Source organism: Mustela putorius, unplaced genomic scaffold, assembly GCF_011764305.1.
Source record: "Mustela putorius furo isolate JIRA1106 unplaced genomic scaffold, ASM1176430v1.1 tig00003858_pilon_pilon_pilon, whole genome shotgun sequence".
Taxonomy (NCBI): Eukaryota; Metazoa; Chordata; class Mammalia; order Carnivora; family Mustelidae; genus Mustela; species Mustela putorius.
In genome coordinates, this window is record NW_025422010.1 from 19,966,206 (window position 1) to 19,985,113 (window position 18,908).

At 41.3% G+C, this 18,908-nt stretch overlaps 1 protein-coding gene across 8 annotated transcripts in view; it reads left to right on the plus strand.

Annotated features, from left to right (window-relative positions):
- The window catches only part of LAMA3 (laminin subunit alpha 3), a 263,998-nt gene that overhangs the window by 142,901 nt on the left and 102,189 nt on the right, over positions 1-18,908 (plus strand). For 4 of the 8 annotated variants that reach the window (XM_045065455.1, XM_013051465.2, XM_045065457.1 and 1 more), the window contains 9 exons: positions 4,143-4,196; positions 7,064-7,224; positions 10,573-10,681; positions 12,389-12,486; positions 13,418-13,559; positions 15,248-15,374; positions 15,464-15,603; positions 17,134-17,249; positions 18,428-18,639. In XM_045065455.1, the coding sequence (XP_044921390.1) occupies positions 4,143-4,196; positions 7,064-7,224; positions 10,573-10,681; positions 12,389-12,486; positions 13,418-13,559; positions 15,248-15,374; positions 15,464-15,603; positions 17,134-17,249; positions 18,428-18,639 (1,159 nt within the window). Of the gene's footprint in view, positions 1-4,142; positions 4,197-7,063; positions 7,225-10,572; positions 10,682-12,388; positions 12,487-13,417; positions 13,560-15,247; positions 15,375-15,463; positions 15,604-17,122; positions 17,250-18,427; positions 18,640-18,908 lie in introns of those variants that run through there. The other 4 variants (XM_045065456.1, XM_004742841.3, XR_006602077.1 and 1 more) reach the window with 3 other exon arrangements.

The following is an 18,908-nucleotide window of genomic DNA, read 5'->3' on the forward strand; positions in this document are numbered from 1 at the left end:
TTGTCTAGAAATTTTATTTTTACCCTTTTCCCTGACTTTCAGATAGACTGTAAGTTTCATCTTAATTCAAATACACCACATACCAACCCTCCCTCTCTTCTCCTTTCCTTTCTTCTTTTTTTCTCTTCTCCATTTCTTCTTGGAGGTATCTTCCCTGGAATCTTTCATCTCTCTTCTTGACCCTGGAATATAGTCTCTGAGCCTGAGACATAGCTCTTTCATGAAATTTTTCATCACCACCATCACCACCATCACCCACCATTCTAGATATTCTCTTCTTTATCTTCATTTTATTGAATCTTCTTTTTTCTGACTGTTGGAACTTCTTTCAACTTCTTTTCTTTTTTCTTTTTTTTGTTTCCTCATCTTGATAGATTATATCCTCCAGAGGCTTCCTGTGAAAGGCCACACAGGAGCTATTTTTCTTGTTGCTGAGTACTTGCATATCTGAAACTATCTTTAGTCTACTCTCAATCCTGATTTTTTTTTACTTTGGTTAGATGTAGGATTTTAGGTTAGAAATCATTTCTCCCCAGAATTTGATAATGTTTCCTCATTGACTTCTAGCTTCAAGTCCTGTTCTTGAGAAGTTACATTGTGGTTCCCAGGGCTTTGATTGCAATCTGGTTTTCCTTTCTTAAAGCCTTTGAGATCATTTTTTTGTTGTTGTTTCTTATGTTCTGATATTTCACAAGGATGTGCCTTAACATAGATAGTGTTTCAGCCAATGTGCCAGGTTCTCAGCCTTTTAGCTTGGAAACTTTTATCCATTATTCTGGGAAACTTTCTTGAGTTATTTCTTTGATACTTTATTTATTTATCTTTAATCAGCATTTACAATCTCTTGATCTTGTTTTATGCTTTGGGAGATTTCTTCAATCTTTTCTTCCAACTCTCACCCCAGCTCTACACATACACACAGACACTTAGATTTCAGCTTTCTCTCGTCTAATTGGTTGACATTCATCTGCTTTCCAGCTTCCAAAATTTTGTTGATTTCTCTGGTCTGTTGTATTTTTATTTCTCTTTCTTATTCTCTTTCTCTTTGTGTGTTTATGATTTTTAAAATCCTGACTAATTTTTGTGGAGTTCTGAGAGGGAAGATCAGTAAATATACATGCTTAATCCACCATGTTTAACCAGAAATTCTGGGATAGACTTTTATTTGTGACATTCTAAAGTTTCATTATGGTATGTTTAGGTGTAGATTTGTTTTTATTTATCTGTTTAGTCCTCAGGTACACTTTCAGAATAAAGATTCATGTCTTTCATCCTGGGAAATTCTCATATGTTATCACTTCAAGTATAATTTTGGTGCCATTCCTTACATTTTTCTTTTCTGGAAATTAGTCTGGATGAGTCTTGGAGCCTCACAATCTATGTCCAAACTGCTCTTTCATATTTTTATATCTCTTGTCTCTTTAGCTACTTGGTGGGTTAATTACTCAAGACTTCCTCAGAATACATGAATGTTTCACTCTCTCCAGTCTAGATTTTATCTAGCCTATTGATTCAGTTTAATTTATACTGTAAATCTCAAGATTTCTAATTGGCTCTTACTCATATTTATTTTTACTTGCTTTATTTCTGTCAATTTAGCTTCATAACTTTGTTTACTTTTTAGGATATTTTATTTATTTATTTATTTATTTATTTATTTGACAGACAGAGATCACAAGCAGGCAGAGAGACAGGCAGAGAGAGGGGAGGGGAAACAGGCTCCCTGCTGAGCAGAGAGCTGGATTCCTGGCTCCATCCCAGGACCCTGGGATCATGACCTGAGCTGAAGGCAGAGGCTTTAACCCACTGAGCCACCCAGGTGCCCCAACTTTGTTTACTTTTTAAAGAGATTACTCTTTCATTTATATTTTTTAGTATCTTAATGCCCTTGGAGGCAGGTATGTTTCAGAATTAAGAATTTTTAAGATTCTCTACATAAACACACACACACACACACACACACACACACAATCTCCAGGAGGGCCCTGGCTAACACCCTATAACCAAACATGTTAATATTTCTTCAGTGAAAAGCATGAATAGGCACTCCAAGAGAAATACATGAAGACCATATATGTGAACTTAGTTCAAGTCATATTTTGCCACCAAGTGTTGATTGGTTAGGTGAGATTAGTTTTTGCCACCAAACAAAATCCAAAATAATTTCCTTTTTCAAGTTTGAAGATTTCAGATTAAGGACCAGTATATTCATTTTAAAGTCTTTATCAGACTGTCCTATAAAATTCATTTCATCTGAAGTAAACTCATCTTCTGATTGATGATATCATTGCCTATTTCTGATATTAGATTTCTTTTTGTGTTTTGGAAGCTTATCTTGTTTGCAGGCTTATTGGCTTGTTTTGAATGGAAGGTTTTTATCATCTCCCTTTATATCTGTCTCAGCTTCATAGTTTTGCAATGTCTTACCAGTCCGCTGGACCCTTAGCTCAGAGGCAAGCATTACAATGTGCCACTTCTATTGCTGTGATACTAGTGTGAGCACAGATTCAGACACTGAGTCAGTGGGTGGCTTAAATCAGTTCTTGGTCATGAGGCTCCATCTTTGATATTTGAGCCCTGAATTCAACAGCTTCTTATAATGCTGAGATCTAAGTTGCAGATTGTCAGCACCTTTTTCAGCTTTTCATGATTTGAGGGAACCCTTACCTTTGTCTTCAGAAAATGAGCCTGAATCTAACCACTGTCTCATGAGGCATCTTTTGTTTTCTTTACTCTGCATGAGCTGAACTGCTGACCAAAACAACATACTTCCAGACCTGGAGGACAACAGGCTCTGGGCTTCAGCCCTAGTGCATTTTTAGTTTTTCTTTTACTTATATTCCATCACTTTTAATCTCAAACATATCTTTTTGTTTTCCTTTCAAAACATTTTGTCTATAGTTGCTGTCTCTTGGAGCAGAAGGGGTGCAAAAAAATGTGAATTCACTATGCCATCTGAACTGGAAGTCGCTGTCACCTTTTAAAGATGCTAAAGTCTATCTTCCTTTTTATTAAAACCCTCCTTTCTCTTCCCACAGCCCCTCAGCCATAATGCTTCCCTCCTTCACAACCAAACTTCTCCAGCGAGTTAGACAATTCTACACTGTTTCTAATTCTTTCACTTCCATTCACACCTCAACCCACACCAGTCTGGTTTCCTTCCTTCCTTCCTTCCTTTCTTTCTTCCTTCCTTCCTTCCTATATTTTCTTTCTTTCCCAGGGTTTCCAATTATGTTCTTTTTACTAAGTCCAACAGATAGTTTTCATTCCTCGCCTATTCACTTATTTAACTTCTCAAAAGCTTTCAGTACTTGTTGAATACCCCTCACATCTTAAAATACTCTCACGCTTTGTTTTCCATAATTTAGGAGTGGTCTGGAGCGCTTCCTACCTCTCTGGCTGCTTCCTCAGAATATCATTTACAGGCTCAACCTCTGTTTAGCCATTGGATATTAGAATTTGTTCAGGCTCAATCTTGGCCTTTGTCTTTTTACTTTATATTCTCTCCCTAAGCAGCCTCCTCCATGCCTGTTGTGATAGATACCAACTCTACACAGAAAACTACCTAATTGGTATGTCTAGTCATACTTGTGCTTTTAGGTGCAGAAGAGCATAGCCAACTTCCTTCCTGACGTTACCTCTTAGGTGTCTCAGAGGGATCTCAAATTACATTTTAATGTCCCTACCTAAGTAAATGGTACCACCATCCATCTAATTGTATAAATCAGAATCCTTAGGGTCAACCATGATTTCCTCTGTTCTCCCCCTCACCAAAGACAACCCATCTCTGAGTGTCCATCCCAACCTTTTCTTAAGTGTTTCTACTCCTCTCCATGTATCCTTCTTGCCCAGTATATGATATCTTTCATAAGGATCTCAGCAGTAACCAAATTAGCTCACTCACATCAGCTCTTGCTGTTGCATCTCCCAATATTGACTCCATACAATTGTCCTCATACTCGTGTTGATAGAAATATCCAGTCATCCCTGACCCTCTCACCCCATCCTTATCCATACACAACTGGGAAATTTCAATAACATCCCATTGATTTTAGGATAGAGACAAAAGATTTTAAGAATCTCTAAGGCTACCCCTCTTACCTCCCAGTTTTATCATAACTCTTCTTGTTCTCTGCTCCCAGTCACGGTGGCCTGCCTTCAGTTTCTTGGACTGCATATCTGCTACCCTACAGCAGGTATGTGACAGGGTAGCCTCCTACTGCAGCTTGTTCCCTCTGCCTGAATGCTCCTCCCTCCCTTTGGGGCCTGTTCCTCATCCTCCAGCACTCAGCTAAGTTGTTTCTTCAGGAAGTCTCCCTCCTTCCCTAGTCTTCCTGGCCTTCTCAGGCAGCCCCCTGCCCACCTTGTCAGAACATTTGTCATACATGTAATTTCATACTGTGTTGATCTAATAATCTAAGTATTTGACTGAAGTCTGTCTGAGGATAGAGACCAAGTCTGTCTTGTTTCCCATCATATAAGCCCATCAGGGGAGCTGGCATACAGTAATTGTTTAGTAAGAGCTTGACCAAATCATTTTGAAGACTCATTTTGACATCAGATGTGTTAATCATCCCTTTTAGCTTTGTGTAAGCATCAGATTTGATATGCCCACCTTTTATGTCTTTATCTTGAAACACTCATAACTAGGTAAGGGCAGTTCTATGCCATAAAACCAAAAGGAACCTTCCGGCTTGACACTGAACTTCCCTTTTACTAGGAATATAGAAATAACTGAAAACAAACAGCAACTAGTAAAATTTCCATTTGCCATCATTTGTCTTTTATCTGAGTTTCTCAAAGCCTACTTTTTTTTTTTTTAAGATTTTATTTATTTATTTATTTGACAGAGAGAGATCACAAGTAGGCAGAGAGGCAGGCAGAGAGAAGGAAAGGAAGCAGGCTCCCTGCTGGGTAGAGAGCCCGATGTGGGGCTCGACCCCAGAACCCCGAGACCGTGACCTGAGCCGAAGGCAGAGGCTTTAACCCACTGAGCCACCCAGGCGCCCCTCAAAGCCTACTTTTACCAACAGATGTATTCAAAAGCCTTCCTACACGTCTTCCAAAAAGTCAATCTATAGGACTTAGAGTGGAAAGAACAATAGAAATTTATAATAGAGTGCTGTGATAAAACTGGAAGCCAATAATAACTTCTGGGAGAAAAGTGAATATATCATTGACCTGTATGTGCTTTATGGTGGGTAAAAACAGACAGACTCTTGTCTGGAGATGCCCAGGGGAGAAATGCTGGTAATAACCTCTGAACATGGACCCATATTTCACTCTGTAACAGAGTGGAAAAGTGGTGTGGATAATCCACTTTTTTTTTCCCCCTGAGGGAAGTCTTTCTATTATATAAGTGATAGAAAAATCACTGTGGAAAATATTAGTTGTGTGGTTCAGGGCTGTGCAGAGAGAACAGTAAATGTGAATTTCTGAAGGCAAGGGGCAGGAGGATTTTAATTAAGTGGTAAAGCTTGGCTAGGCCTGAGCTTACAGACTGAAGAGAGTTAAACTGTATAGAATGTAGTTTTAATATTGGCTCAGACATTCAATATGCACCTATCCTTTGACTCAGCAATTCTACTCCTAGGAATCTTACAGAAATACTAGCCTAAGGATATGCATATATATTTTTTTTTCCCATGTAACATATAAAGCTATATGATGATATATACATAGATACATCTATATAAATTATATAATTTATAATATACATATATACACATATAAATTATATATTGCATATAATAAATTATATAATTTATAATAGGTTTTTATTATAATATATAAATTACATAATTTATATATACTATAATAGATCATAGTAATATCTCATTATAAACTATATATAATTTATATATTTTATTTATGATTTATTAAATTTATATTATATAAATTATATAATGTATAATAATATATATTATATATCTCTCTAATATATAAATTAGAGGCAACCTAAGTGTCCATCAATTGGGGATTAGTTAAATAAATCACTTTATGATCATACTATATGAAATGGTAGGAAGCCATTAAGAAAATAAAGTTTATCTGCATGTACCTGCTATAAACAGAGAAAATACTATTGAGTAAAAAAAGCAAGTCATGGCAAAAGGCAATAATTACAATTATAATCATCAGTGTTTATTTAGTATTTGTGACATGCCACATACATTTCTGAGAGTTCTTCCCATATTACTTCATTTAATCCTCATGATAATCTTAAAAGGTGGATACTATTGTTATCTTCATTTGTACACTGGAGAATACTGGGGCATATAGACATTAAGTAACTTGTTCACAGTCACGCAGCTGGAGGCAGTATGATTCCAGACTCCAAGCTCCTAACAAGGCATGGGCATTTTTTTTTGTTTTTGGGTGAAAGGCCAGATAGTAAATATTTTTGGCTTTGAGAGTCATATGGACTCTGTCAGAGCTACTTGGCTCTGCTGGGATGTACAAAAGCATCCATGATTGCCTATTATAAGCAGTATTTCTTTTAAAAAAAGAAAAGTACATGCATGTGCATTTACAGACATGGACAATGGTTTGGAAGTACGAAAACCAAATTGTTATTAGCTGTCATCCCAGAAGTGGGGTGCATGTATCTCTTCTCATTATCTGCAACCACAAAGTTTTAAGTTCATTTTTTAAATTGAAGAACAGCAAAAGAGCCTGAAGGCAGACTTCCATTCCTTTTAACATCTGCTGGAGATACCTTTTTACCTCAAGTTTTAGAGTGTCTTTTGCCTTAAGAAACAAGGCAAATATATACGTGAAAGAGTAGAAGCCCCTATAAGTAGGGTTGCCAGATTTAGAAAATAAAGATACAAATGCCCCATTCAATTTAACGTGCAAACAATAATTATGTGTATTGTGTATCTGCATTTCAAATTTAGTGGCACATCCTGTATTTTATCTGGCATTCCTACCTAGAAGACCACGTTTCTTACAATGATGACCTATGACACTACTTCCAGGTGTCTGCTCAGCCCTGGTTTCACTGTTGCTATGTAAACGCGTCCAGTGCATTTCACATCCACGTGCTCGGGCTCTCTGACAGGTGGAGCTGCACCTGCGGCTTCGGGTACCGCACGTCGGCAACTACGTGGTCGTGCTCCAGTATTCCACAGAAGTAGACCAGTTGTCCGTTGTTGATGTGCACATGGAGAGCCCGGGGTCTGTCCTGGCAGGCCAGGTGAACATCTACAGCTGCAAGTACAGGTAACCAATCCTGTCCTGGGGGATTCCTTTGTCCTGGAATGATCTGGAGGTCAGCCTTGGGAACTCTGGTTTTTATCTGGATTGGGAAGTTGTTTCCTTTTTGAGGCCGATCTTGAAGCCAAGCAGGAGACTATGCTCTCAGGTTTCACCCCCAGTGTGGTATTGGGTTGCTTCTCTGTGGACAGCTTGAAAACGTTGTATCTTCTTGAAAAGCTGTGTGTTACGCTCTGTGTGTTGTGCTCGCTACTTTGGCTCAGATTCCTATGGAGCCACCACAGTCCTGGGCGGTGCAGGGAGCTCAGTGCTCTTGCCTCAAATGCTGGGTAGAGCACAGGGGCGCACAGGAAAGAGGAAAGACTCTATCACAACTGCCTTCACAACACACTGTGCAGAAACTGGGAATAATTAATGTTTGATGATCATCAGGTGAAAAATAATTAACCAAAGATTTAAAAATTCACCCTGATTTAGTTACTCTCTTCCAAGAACTTTGACAAAGATTTATTAAAAATTGTTTTCTTTGCATACTATTTCAAGATCCATGCAAATGCCCATAATATGCTTTATTTTTCAAAAATATTTTATTTATTTATTTGACAGATCACAAGTAGGCAGAGAGGCAGGCAGAGAGAGAGTAGGAAGCGGACTCCCCATGGAGCAGAGAGCCCCATGTGGGACTCGACCCTGGGATCATGACCTGAGCTGAAGACAGAGGCTTTAACCCACTGAGCCACCCAGGTGCCCCCATAATATGCTTTAACTAAAGAATCTGTGCAAGGGGTGCTTTCAACATGAAATTAATTTTATAATAAATGGCTCCAGGAGTCAATCTCTTCAGACAGCAAGTGGGGAACTCCAGTGAACCCACCCAGTTCTTGGCCAAGGCCTTACACATTTTGTTTCCATGACTTGCCTATGGCTTTTTGTCAAACTCCGAATGACCTGATGTAGTTGGACATTTTTCCCTGTTTTGCAAATCAAAGAAGTTATGAAAAGAGTTACTTTTAGAAGCTCAGAATGGAAACTTTTATGAGACTTAATGAAATGGTTATTGAATTAACATCATGCTCTTAGAGACCCTAAAAAGGAAACTGTGAGGGCTTCTTTTAAGAATCTTTAAAAAAAAATCTAGTCAGCTCTTCTCTCTGACACATACACACACACATATATATTTGGATTTTTAATGGTGCAAAAAATTTCCCCAGAATATTCTGTCATTATCTGAAAATGTTAGTTTCATCTGTGGATGACATAAGCAACCACTGGAATGTACACTCCCAGGCAAGTGGGTCACCTCACCATCTGAGTCCTGGAGATTTTTGGCCACAGGGCTGGGGCAGGGCCTCTCCAGGTCCTGTGCACCCTCTGGTTCAGCCCTCTGACTCCTTCCACCTTCCAAATCATGTCGCTTGATCCATTCTCCACAGGATACAAGGTGGTGATGGCTAAGGGCCCAGGAGGAAACACTCTTAATGTCCCTGGTGGCTCTCTGACCCATCTCAGAAGAGGCTGAGAATATCTAGACCAAGCAGAGGAGTGGTTTCAAAGCTAAAGAAAGAAAGGGCACTGTTCCAGAATTCCATAAGCCATAAGCCTGGTTTCATGACGTCTGTCCGAATGGCATTTGGGGCAAACAACTGTGCAGTATTCTGGAGATCACTTTGACTCTGGACATGACAGCACCAAGTTCTTCTTTACCGGGGACATTAGAATACCAAGACAGGGTTGTATTAGACTAGGACTCCCTTTTATTGTATTTAACTATATCCAGGAATGTCCATGATATGGTTTCACTAGTCTAAAATATTTCCTCCGTCTCTACTTTGGCTGTCATGTGGACAAGTAAACATGAACAGGCTGTAAGTACCATGGTCCAAAAATGTGGTGCAATTGGAAAATATTTGACCCATCAAAGCCTATTTCAAATGACAGGCCCTTTCAACATTGCAGCTTCTCCTGCTGAGAGTTGAATCTTTCCCAGCATTTTTTGAGTGAGTTCTAATGGAGTTATATTAAAAAATATCCCAACAGAAGAGTAGTGGTGCTAATTAAAGTACCACTTTCAAAACAGTGTTGTGATTTAAATCTGATCGCCCTTCTGTGAGAGAAGTTCACTCGGATTAATTCAATCCAGTTATTATCATTAGTCTATTCTTAGTAAGAATTTTAAAAGGATATGGATAAAACTAAATCCAAGTCAATCACCTAATATATTTAACTCCCAGGATTGTGCTCGAACCAAAAGGAATGCATTTTAATTTCATGCAGACACACACAAACACACACACACACACACACACACACACACACAAGTGCTCAAAAGGAAAAAGAAAACAGCTGTTCTTTGAGTTTCTAACTATGGCTTTTTATAATACTATCTCATTTTAATCCTTACCCAAAAGACATTGCATAAATTATTTCAAATATTTCCCAGAGATGGCCATTTCTTTTAGTTTGCCTCCAAACTAGTTTCCAAATTGCATTTACAGACAGAAAAGTGGCTATCGAATATGAAGTCAGAAACATTCCTCCAAAAATACTTCTTCAGTGGGTTTTACCATTAGAGTCTATTCTTTGGTTTCAAACCGCGAACTTTTAAATGTTCCTGACCTCCGTATTTCACCTGGTGGGGTAGAAAGAAGGAGTGCAGCTGATGCAATGAGGAAGGAAGCACGAGAGGAACAGACTGAGCTTCCAATGGCAAATTCTGGTTAGTCATGACTGGAGTGAGGCCAGCCCCAACGCTGACGGGGTGTGGGATATCGTCAGTCGTTGTGAGGCTGATAGACAACTTTAGTCACCAACAGTACTAAGAATATTGATAAGTCTCCATGAAGGTTGTATCTTGGAGATCAGATATTATTATTATTATTTTTTTATGTATTTGAGAGAGAGAGAGTAAGAGAGAGCAAGAGAGGGTAGAAGGTCAGAGGGAACAGCAGACTCCCTGCAGAGCTGGGAGCCCGATGCGGGACTCAATCCCCGGACTCCAGGGTTATCACCTGAGCTGAAGACAGTCACTTAACCAACTGAGCCACGCAGGCACCCAAGATCAGACATTATTGACCCTGGGGCTTTTTCTCCCAATGACTAGACCAAGTATTGCATAAAGCTGGGTGGAAAAAGTGAAGCAAGGCCTTTAGCCCTGAGATGAGCCACAGTCAGAAGGGTCTTTTTCTTGTATTGATTGTGGACTGCATCTCTCTAGAATGCATTGTGTCAGAAAATTCACTGTCAGTGACCTAGTTATAAACAGGAGAAACAGAAGAGCCATCAGCTACCCCGTAGGGAGGCACAAGGTCAGGGAGACCAGAGGATTCAAGCTAAGAACACTCTGTCCTCTCACAGTGTCCTCTGCCGGAGTGTCGTGACTGATGGCAGGAGTCGCCTCGCCGTCTATGAGCTGTTGGCAGATGCGGGCATTCGGCTCAGAGCACGCAGGGCCCGATTCCTTCTGGTAACGCTGTCTGTTTTGCCCTTTGAATTTTAGAAGCATTTTGGTGATATCTCTATATTTTAAAACTTAGAGAAATTTTGGTGGGGTTTGTATTCCACCTATAAAGTGAATATGTTAAGAGTTGCTAGTTTTATGATGTGTTTTATTTGCATCTAGAACTCTGTTTTGCCTCTTCATTTGAGCCTTTTTTTATAGCACTGGTAAAGTTTGCTTGTCAAGTTTGAACACAGCTCACAAAACTCTATTTCATGAATGTTTATTCATTGTTACTATTATGAATGAAATCTCTTTTGTCATTATAGTTCCTAGTTTGTTTTATGCTGGTGTATAGAAATGCCATTATTTACTGTTTATTTTCTTGCCCGTTTTACTATTTAATCATGTCTATTAGTTTTTTGGCAAATTCCTTCAGAATTTTCAATGTTGCAACTACCTGGTATTTCCTTTCCAAAATATTGTAACTCTATCTCAAAAAACACATTATTCAGTTAATTAGATATATACAATTAAGAGTTAAAAATACTAAGTTTGGCAGGTTAGATACCTTCATGCCTCCCTTTTAATAGCGCAACTTAAATATTAAGAATTATGATAAACACAGGCAGTGGGACTGGGTTAAGAAAGGATGGCCAGATTTCTAATAAATGCCTCAAAGAATAGAAGATAATCTAAGTATGAAGCAACTTTCTGTCACTGCTGATATTAAGCACAAATCACACTCTGCGAAATGCTAGGCCAGCATGTTCTAATGTGTTTTTAAATATTCATGCTGGACAATATTAAAAACTTTGAGCCTTCTCTTCAGAATTATCTGGAATTGAGTTTTTAGAAGTTATTACATAAATTATATGATAGCTTAAGGCTTTCTTTTTAAAATTGTGACTATCTTTTTAAACATAACAATCTGAGCAAATCTAACCTCTTCATCTTTGGGAATTATAACAGGGCTGAGTCTTCATCTTTTAAGCATAAGTTTGCCCTTATTGCAATAGTCTGATGTCATTTGGACATCTAACTAGGATATAAGCTCCATGAGAGCAGGGGTATTCACCATCCTGGTCTTCTAGGATCCCTTAGTCTCAGTGCCTGGCCTATAGTAGGTGTTCAATAAAAAGTTTTGTTGTTACTGAATAGGTTTGTGATCGAGTTGATAATACAGTTTGGATTAAAATAAAATGTAGTGATAAGTTGATAACTGAGTCTCTTGTGTGACTCAGAAACTAGTTCTGGAGACACTTCCCTTAATGAAGTTCAAATGTGCCTGAGAATCAGGTCATTCTCTATTCAGAAAGATTGTTTATAGCAGGAGTTACAGACAAAAGGCTCTGAACAGCAGGCTCCCTAGCTGCCTGCCACCTCCGCCTCTTCCTGCCAATGGGTCTGAAAAGCCAGCATCAGCCCAGGGCAGGAGAGGAAAACAGGCACCTGAAGTCACAGACAAAGAGTTGTTTTTGAACGTCATAATTTCATTTATTCATGTGACTATCCCAAGAACATTCGGGCAGCGATCCTGTGTAATGCTAAAAAGGATAAATCCTTATGCACATAAGGATGCCATAGGGAGTGCCATTCTGCAGGTTTTTTCTACTTTAAAATAACAATTGTAATTTCTTTACTTAACGGCTTTTTAAAGAATATGTTTGACCGTTACCGTTGACTTTGCTGATAACTGTGATGTTACCTTTTTGCACTGTATTTGCTCAACAGCATCAAATTTGTATCATACCCATTGAAGAATTCTCAACTGAATATTTGAGACCTGAAGTCAAATGCATTGCCAGTTACGGGGGTTATGTTAATCAAAGGTAATGGGTGTCCTTTCCTTTCTTCCTTGTTTGTGCTCTGAGTGGTACTACAATGCTTGTAAGGCTGTGACTTTATGCTTAACTTCAGAAGGGATCGTAGGCCAAGGTACTAAAGGCTGATGATGGGTTAAAATAAAAACTGAGCTAAATCACTGCCCCGAGCCATCTTTCCAGAATTCCATTAATGTCAGGAAGCTGATGCTGTAGCCACTGGGCAGAATGGGTAAGCTTTGCCCTCAAGAGAAGTTCCTGCGGGCTGTTCTGAAAACCCGCAAAGACTCACCTTGTTCCAATCCTTTAACTGTCTGAGACTCCTCATTTAAAAAACCATGGAAATAATGACCCACCTCACCGCTGTGTTATGAGGATTAGCTGACGATTGATTATTGGGGTTTCAGGAGGGTTTTTTTGTTGTAGATCCAAAAATAATTTGTAGACACAGTCGTAAAATCTTAGGCATATAGTTAAGGCTGTAGAAGCCACCAAGACAGTGACATCTGGCCTAAAAGAAATCTGTGCCTAAGAGAAATGATGTGCACTTGCCTTCTTTGTTTTTATATGATTTTATGGCGACATTTATGTTTAGAAATGAATAATAATGTTTCATGGCATTGACCTCATTTAACATGAATTATAGTTCTTAAAAGGGAAGGTGTCTTAAGTTTCTGTCTGGTTTCTATCACAATTAAGATTTTCTTTCTGCTTTGGCTCATTGCATTGAGTGGGTTTGCCAGAATACACTCGGCAGTTGACTACACTGAGTGTCTTTGTATAAAGATCCCTCCACAGTCCTGTGGTTCTCCCGAGACTAGGTCCTGTCGATGTCGCACAGTCTTGTGCTCACAGTTGCTATTTTCACCAATGGACAGTTCTTCCATTTTTGGTTGTTTTTTAATATTCTTTTTCTTTTCTTTTCTTTTCTTTTTTTCAGTGCCTCTTGTGTTTCTCTGGTCCCTGAAACTCCTCCAACAGCCTTGATTTTGGATGTCCCGAGGGGTGAGCCTTCCCCTTTCCTGCCCCAGGATCCTCTGCCTTCTGCTGATGTTACTGGAGTCATCTTGAAGGCGCCGCAGGTGGGACTCTGCTCAAGTGTGTTGTTTCTGAATTATGGTTCTCAAAGCGTGACCCTTACCAGAAGTATCCACATCACCTGAGAACTTGTTAGACATATATGTTTACAAGTCCACTCCAGAACTACTGAATCAAAAACTCTGGAGGCGGGGCCCAGGAGTCTGTGTTTTAATAAACCTCCCAAGGGATTTGGATGCCCCTGAAGTTTGGGGACATCTGCTCTCAACTGTGGAGAATCCCAGATATGAGGCATCTGGCTATTCCTGTCTATGACTGCCCCATCCTGATGTTCTCTTTTCTTTCTGTGTCTCTATCTACACAGCCATTCAGCAACTTTCCGTGGCCCGTTTTGTGATAGGTCATACTTTCATGGGCTACTGCTGTGTAACATTGTAACAGTGTAACATTGTTGAGATAATCACTTGTCTTCCCAAGGTGGCATATAAGCACTTGCGAAAGCTGCGCTGGCTAATTGATTTTTGCATCCCCAACTATACCAGCAAAATGCTTGGGAGGCAAGAAATTCTCAATAAACATTTATTAATTAATAATCGATAGCATGAAGATGAAATATAGTAAGGGACTGACTGAATTTTTTTCACTATAAACTATGAAATTGCAGGAATTAGCATTTGTCTTGATGATACGGTGTCCTTTCAGTCCTAGAGGATGGCTCATGTCCGTTCCCATTGCATCAAGTTAGAAAATTAACAGGATCTGAGAGAGAAAATTTAATAAGAGCCTCTGTGGGGAAGTCCACCAGATTCATAGGAGGAGATGAACTGAAATCATGACAAAGGAGTTCTAGCTCTGGCTTTGCTCTTAAATTAGAGCATGGCCTTTCTCATATTACTTGCCTTCTTCGAGTCACGGTTCTTGTCAGAAAGATGAGGATAATCTTTTATTGCTGCTGTTTTTCTTTTTCCTTTTCTTTTTCTTTCTTCTTTTTTTTTTTTTTTTTTTTTTTTTTTTTGAGCATTTGAAAAGACATATCTCACAGTAAAGTTTCCTAGAGAGAGCAGGGCTCACACTCAAGCTTGAGCAAAAGTGGGGGCACAACTCTGGTTTTCACTGTGGTTGGGCAGGGGTGAGGGAAGGTGGAGGAGGGCAAGAGGAGGACCCCCTTCCCATGGGCTAGAATTAGTGTGGCTTGAACTTCCTCCCTGTGCCAACGGATGGGCTCCTGGGCCTTCTTACTGGCTTGTGCAGGTGTGGGGCAGAAGATTAAAGACGATCGATGGGGCTTGAAACCTGTCAGTCAAACATCCAAAATGGAGTCTGACTCTTTCTCTCTTGGTTATTCCAAGTGATATATAAGTGCTGGGAACACTCTGGGAACAGCCTTTTGGCAAACGTTATGCATTTCTGTTGGGCATGTACCTAAGAGTACAATTGCTCAGTGACATGTCTGACTTTGGTAAAAGCTGCCAGACAGTTTACCGAAATGATTGTACCAAATTACACTCCCTCCAGCATCATTAACGGCTGACCACAGTGTTGGTTCATCTGAGCTGCGGGTCATTGGTTTGTTTCCAGTATTTCTGATTACAAAAGAGTGTCACTGTAAACATTCAAGGGAAAGTGTTCATTTCACTTGGGGAAATATCTAGAGGGTTTTTGTTTTCAAACTCTAAATGTTCATAGCTCTGCAACTTGAGAAGTTTTCCTTATCCTCTTTTTTTCTACCCAGAACCAAGTGACCCTGCGAGGACTTGTACCACGCCTAGGCCGATATGTCATTGTCATCCACTTTTATCAACCAGCACACCCAGCATTTCCCACACAGGTCTTTGTGGATGGAGGGCGGCCGTGGCCGGGTGAGTGTCAGGGAGCAGGGGCCATAGCTGCGAGCCGGGCTGGGCCTCCTGGGACCATGACAGGAGCTCCTGTCTGGCTCTGCCTGCAGGTGTCTTCCGTGCCTCTTTTTGCCCGCATGTGCTTGGCTGCCGGGACCAAGTCATTGCTGAAGATCAAGTTGAGTTGGACATCTCCAAGCAAGAGGTGGCTGTGACCGTGAAGGTTCCAGAAGGAAAGTCCCTAGTATTGGTATGGTCTGCTCCTCCCTCAGCTTGCTCTTCATGTGCTTGCTTTGGTCAGCTGTTCTGGGTGCCTGTTTGGCTCGTGACAATAATTCTTCCAAGGAATTGAAGTCTTATAGAAAAATGTTTAAATTTCATAGCTACCTTTAGCAAAAAAAAAAGCAGGTGACAATTAAGGTCAAGGGAAATTGGAATAATGGGTAAGTGAATAAGAAGGAGAAACTCCCTGGTAGGAAGCTCTGGTGAACAAGGGTCTCGCTCTGCTTCAGCCCCTCTTCGCTCCTCACCTGACTGGTCTCTTTCTAAAGCATTTACTCTTCCTTTGCTCTTAAAACTTTCCTTTTTGGACTTCCGTAGCTGCTTTCTCTCATTCTGTTCCCCCTTTTCTCTAGTGCTTCTTCACTGATTTCTTTTTCCTTTTGTCCACATATGATGGCGTTCCCTCAGGTGTGACCCTGAGCCCCCTTATTCTGTCATTTCTCTTTGGATAACATCCTCTGTACCCTCTGGTTCTGTTCTCTCTTGTGGTGGGAATGACACCACATTGCTGAGTTCATCTCTGATATTTTCTGAGCTGTGGAACCACTATGGGATCATTTAATGCATATCTGCCCAGCTAGGGCCCTCATGAGACCCTCAAACATGAGCCTGTTACCTGCACAAGGTATCCCCTACCCTGTTTGTTACCTTGATTAATGGAATCATGGTCACTCGATGCCAGTAAAGCCTGTCAGGGAAACAGGTAGCATTGTCCAAGCCCTGCTGTGTGACCCTCTAGTTTCTTGCTCATGCTTCATTCTCTCTCCGAGGAGGCCATATTCCTAGGGACAGAGGCCTGACTTTATGTATTTTGTATCTCTTGTGCCTAGGATACTACCTGGCACACAGTGCTTGGCAAATGCTTACTGATTGAATAACATGAGAGCAGTGAGCTCTCTGTAAGCTGTGTGTTGGTGACTCATTGACAAAGACATTTGAAATTTCCTATAGCATTTGTTACTGGAAGAGTCTGATTGAAACAGGCACAGAGAGCTGAGCAGTACTTTTAAAGACTAGGGATGCAGTTATTCATAACAGAGTATCTGACAGGATGTAAGCTTCAAGGCAAGCCATGACGTGAGTTTCCCCCATTGGTCCCACCATTTTGGTTTGTTCACCTTTAAAAATACAAAATGTGACCTGTGGTGATCCAGGGTCACCCCAGGCATAGATCACATGGGGCCCTGGCCCTCTAATAGGCCCCTGATTACCCCTTAGATGTCCTGTCCCCACTGAGCACTTGAGGCTGCAGCTTCTCTGAGCAGGTGCTCCAAGGGGTCTGCCCCAGCACACGCCATTTCTAACAGAGGAATGTGGGTTGAACCTTTAACACTGGCTTAGGGGAGTTCTTGGGATTCTTTTCTCGTAAGACCTGTTTCGTGTGGTCTTGGGCTTTACAACAGAGAACACTGCTCATAGTGAAGGGAAAGTACAATGAATAGCCATAGGTGTGCCCTGCTGTTGGAAATCCAAAGCCATGCTGACAGGTTTCCTTTAGGTCCGTGTTCTAGTGGTGCCTGCCGAGGATTACGACTACCAAATACTTCACAAAAAATCAGTGGACAAGTCATTTGAGTTTATCAACAGTTGTGGAAGAAACAGTTTTTATATTGAGTAAGTATCACTTTGTGGAGCTTCCTCAGGTTCTCCCACATTCACACTCAGAGTGAGACCCAAGGTGGGGCTGGCTTCCAGGTCTATCTTCTTCCTCCTGGGGCCCACCCACGGGGGTGGCAATGCATTCTGAGTCTGGGGAGGGAGATGCTTTTCCTCTGCATACACCATCCTACCCCAGACCTTGTGCTGCCCATTTGGGCAAGATTACTGTTCTCAGCTTCGATCCCGCCAGATGTTCACCCTCCAAGCTGGGATTCATGTGTTGCCTAGGTGTTTCTTGGCCTCTTTGCTGCATCCTGTTGTCCAACTCAGGTTCCTAAAAGTCTCATGTGGGGTGCCTTCCACCCGGAAGCACATCAGCCTGGATTCTCCCTCTCCTTTGCCATCTGATTGAGTGGGGAGTATCACAGAGAGGCGGACCTCCCTGTCCCCTCACCCTGGATCCTTGAATGCCAAGAGCTAAGGACAGTCCTGAGTACGGGCTCCTGCTCTTCTCTTCTGGAGACCCACCCTGCCCTCTTGCAGGTTTCCTAAGGGGTCCAGGAGCTCCAGGGGACACCAGGGTGGGGGGCAGAAGTCTCCTGCACTGAAAATATTAAGAGTAAAGCATCTGAAGTCCAACAGCTATGGATTTGAATGTCTGCTTGGCCACTCGGTAGCTCTGAAGCCTTGGACATGTCACTTAACTTCTAGAAGGCTTATCTATGAGATGAGGCTTAGACCTAACTTGTTGGGTGGTTGTGAGGTTAAGTGAGATGTAGGCAAAACTTCTAGCACAACAACATTCAATAAAAGTAGACACTTTGCCACTGCCTCCTCCCATTGTTATTATTATTGGTGCATACACTGCTAGGTATAATTTTTTTGTAACTGCTTTATTGAGATGTAATTCACATACCATAGAATTCATCCTATAGGTGAATTTTCACCCTTCTATTTCAGCCACCAAAAGTTCCCACCCACCGGTCCTGGGATGTGTTCTGGAGTGGATGGGTAGAAGGAAGGCTGGCTGTCACTGGCTGTGAATCCAGGGGTAGGGTAGTCTCTCATTTCTTCCCAGACTTCACAGCCAGAGCCCCTTCCCCAAAACACCAGTTGGCAGAGCAAGTGGGAAGGAGAAGGTTGGGATTTATCCCCTCCCGGGATAATGCCTTGAGCTGTTTTTGTCTTCACAGCCCCCAGACAGCCTCTGGATTCTGTAAGAACTCCGCCAGGTCCCTGGTGGCCCTCTACCACAAGGGAGCACTGCCTTGTGAGTGCCACCCCACCGGGTCCATTGGCCATCACTGCAGCCCAGAGGGTGGGCAGTGCCCGTGCCGGCCCAGTGTCATTGGGCGGCAGTGTACCCGCTGTCGAACGGGCTACTATGGATTTCCACATTGCAAACGTAAGTGCACATCGGGGGCATCCAAGGTTGTCTCTGATCCCAGTTGGCTGCCGCTCATCTAGGGCAGGCCTTCTTGAATTTCACTCTGCTGGACACTCACCTGGGGATCTTGTGAAAATGCAGGTTCTGACTCTAGAGTGCTTGGTGGGGGCCTCAGAGTCTGCATTTCTCTTACGCACTCAGATGATGCCCATGCCAGGGGTCCATGGAGTACAGTCTGAGTAGGTAGGTTCTAGAAGATAAACATTTGTGTTTACCATGCTATGTGA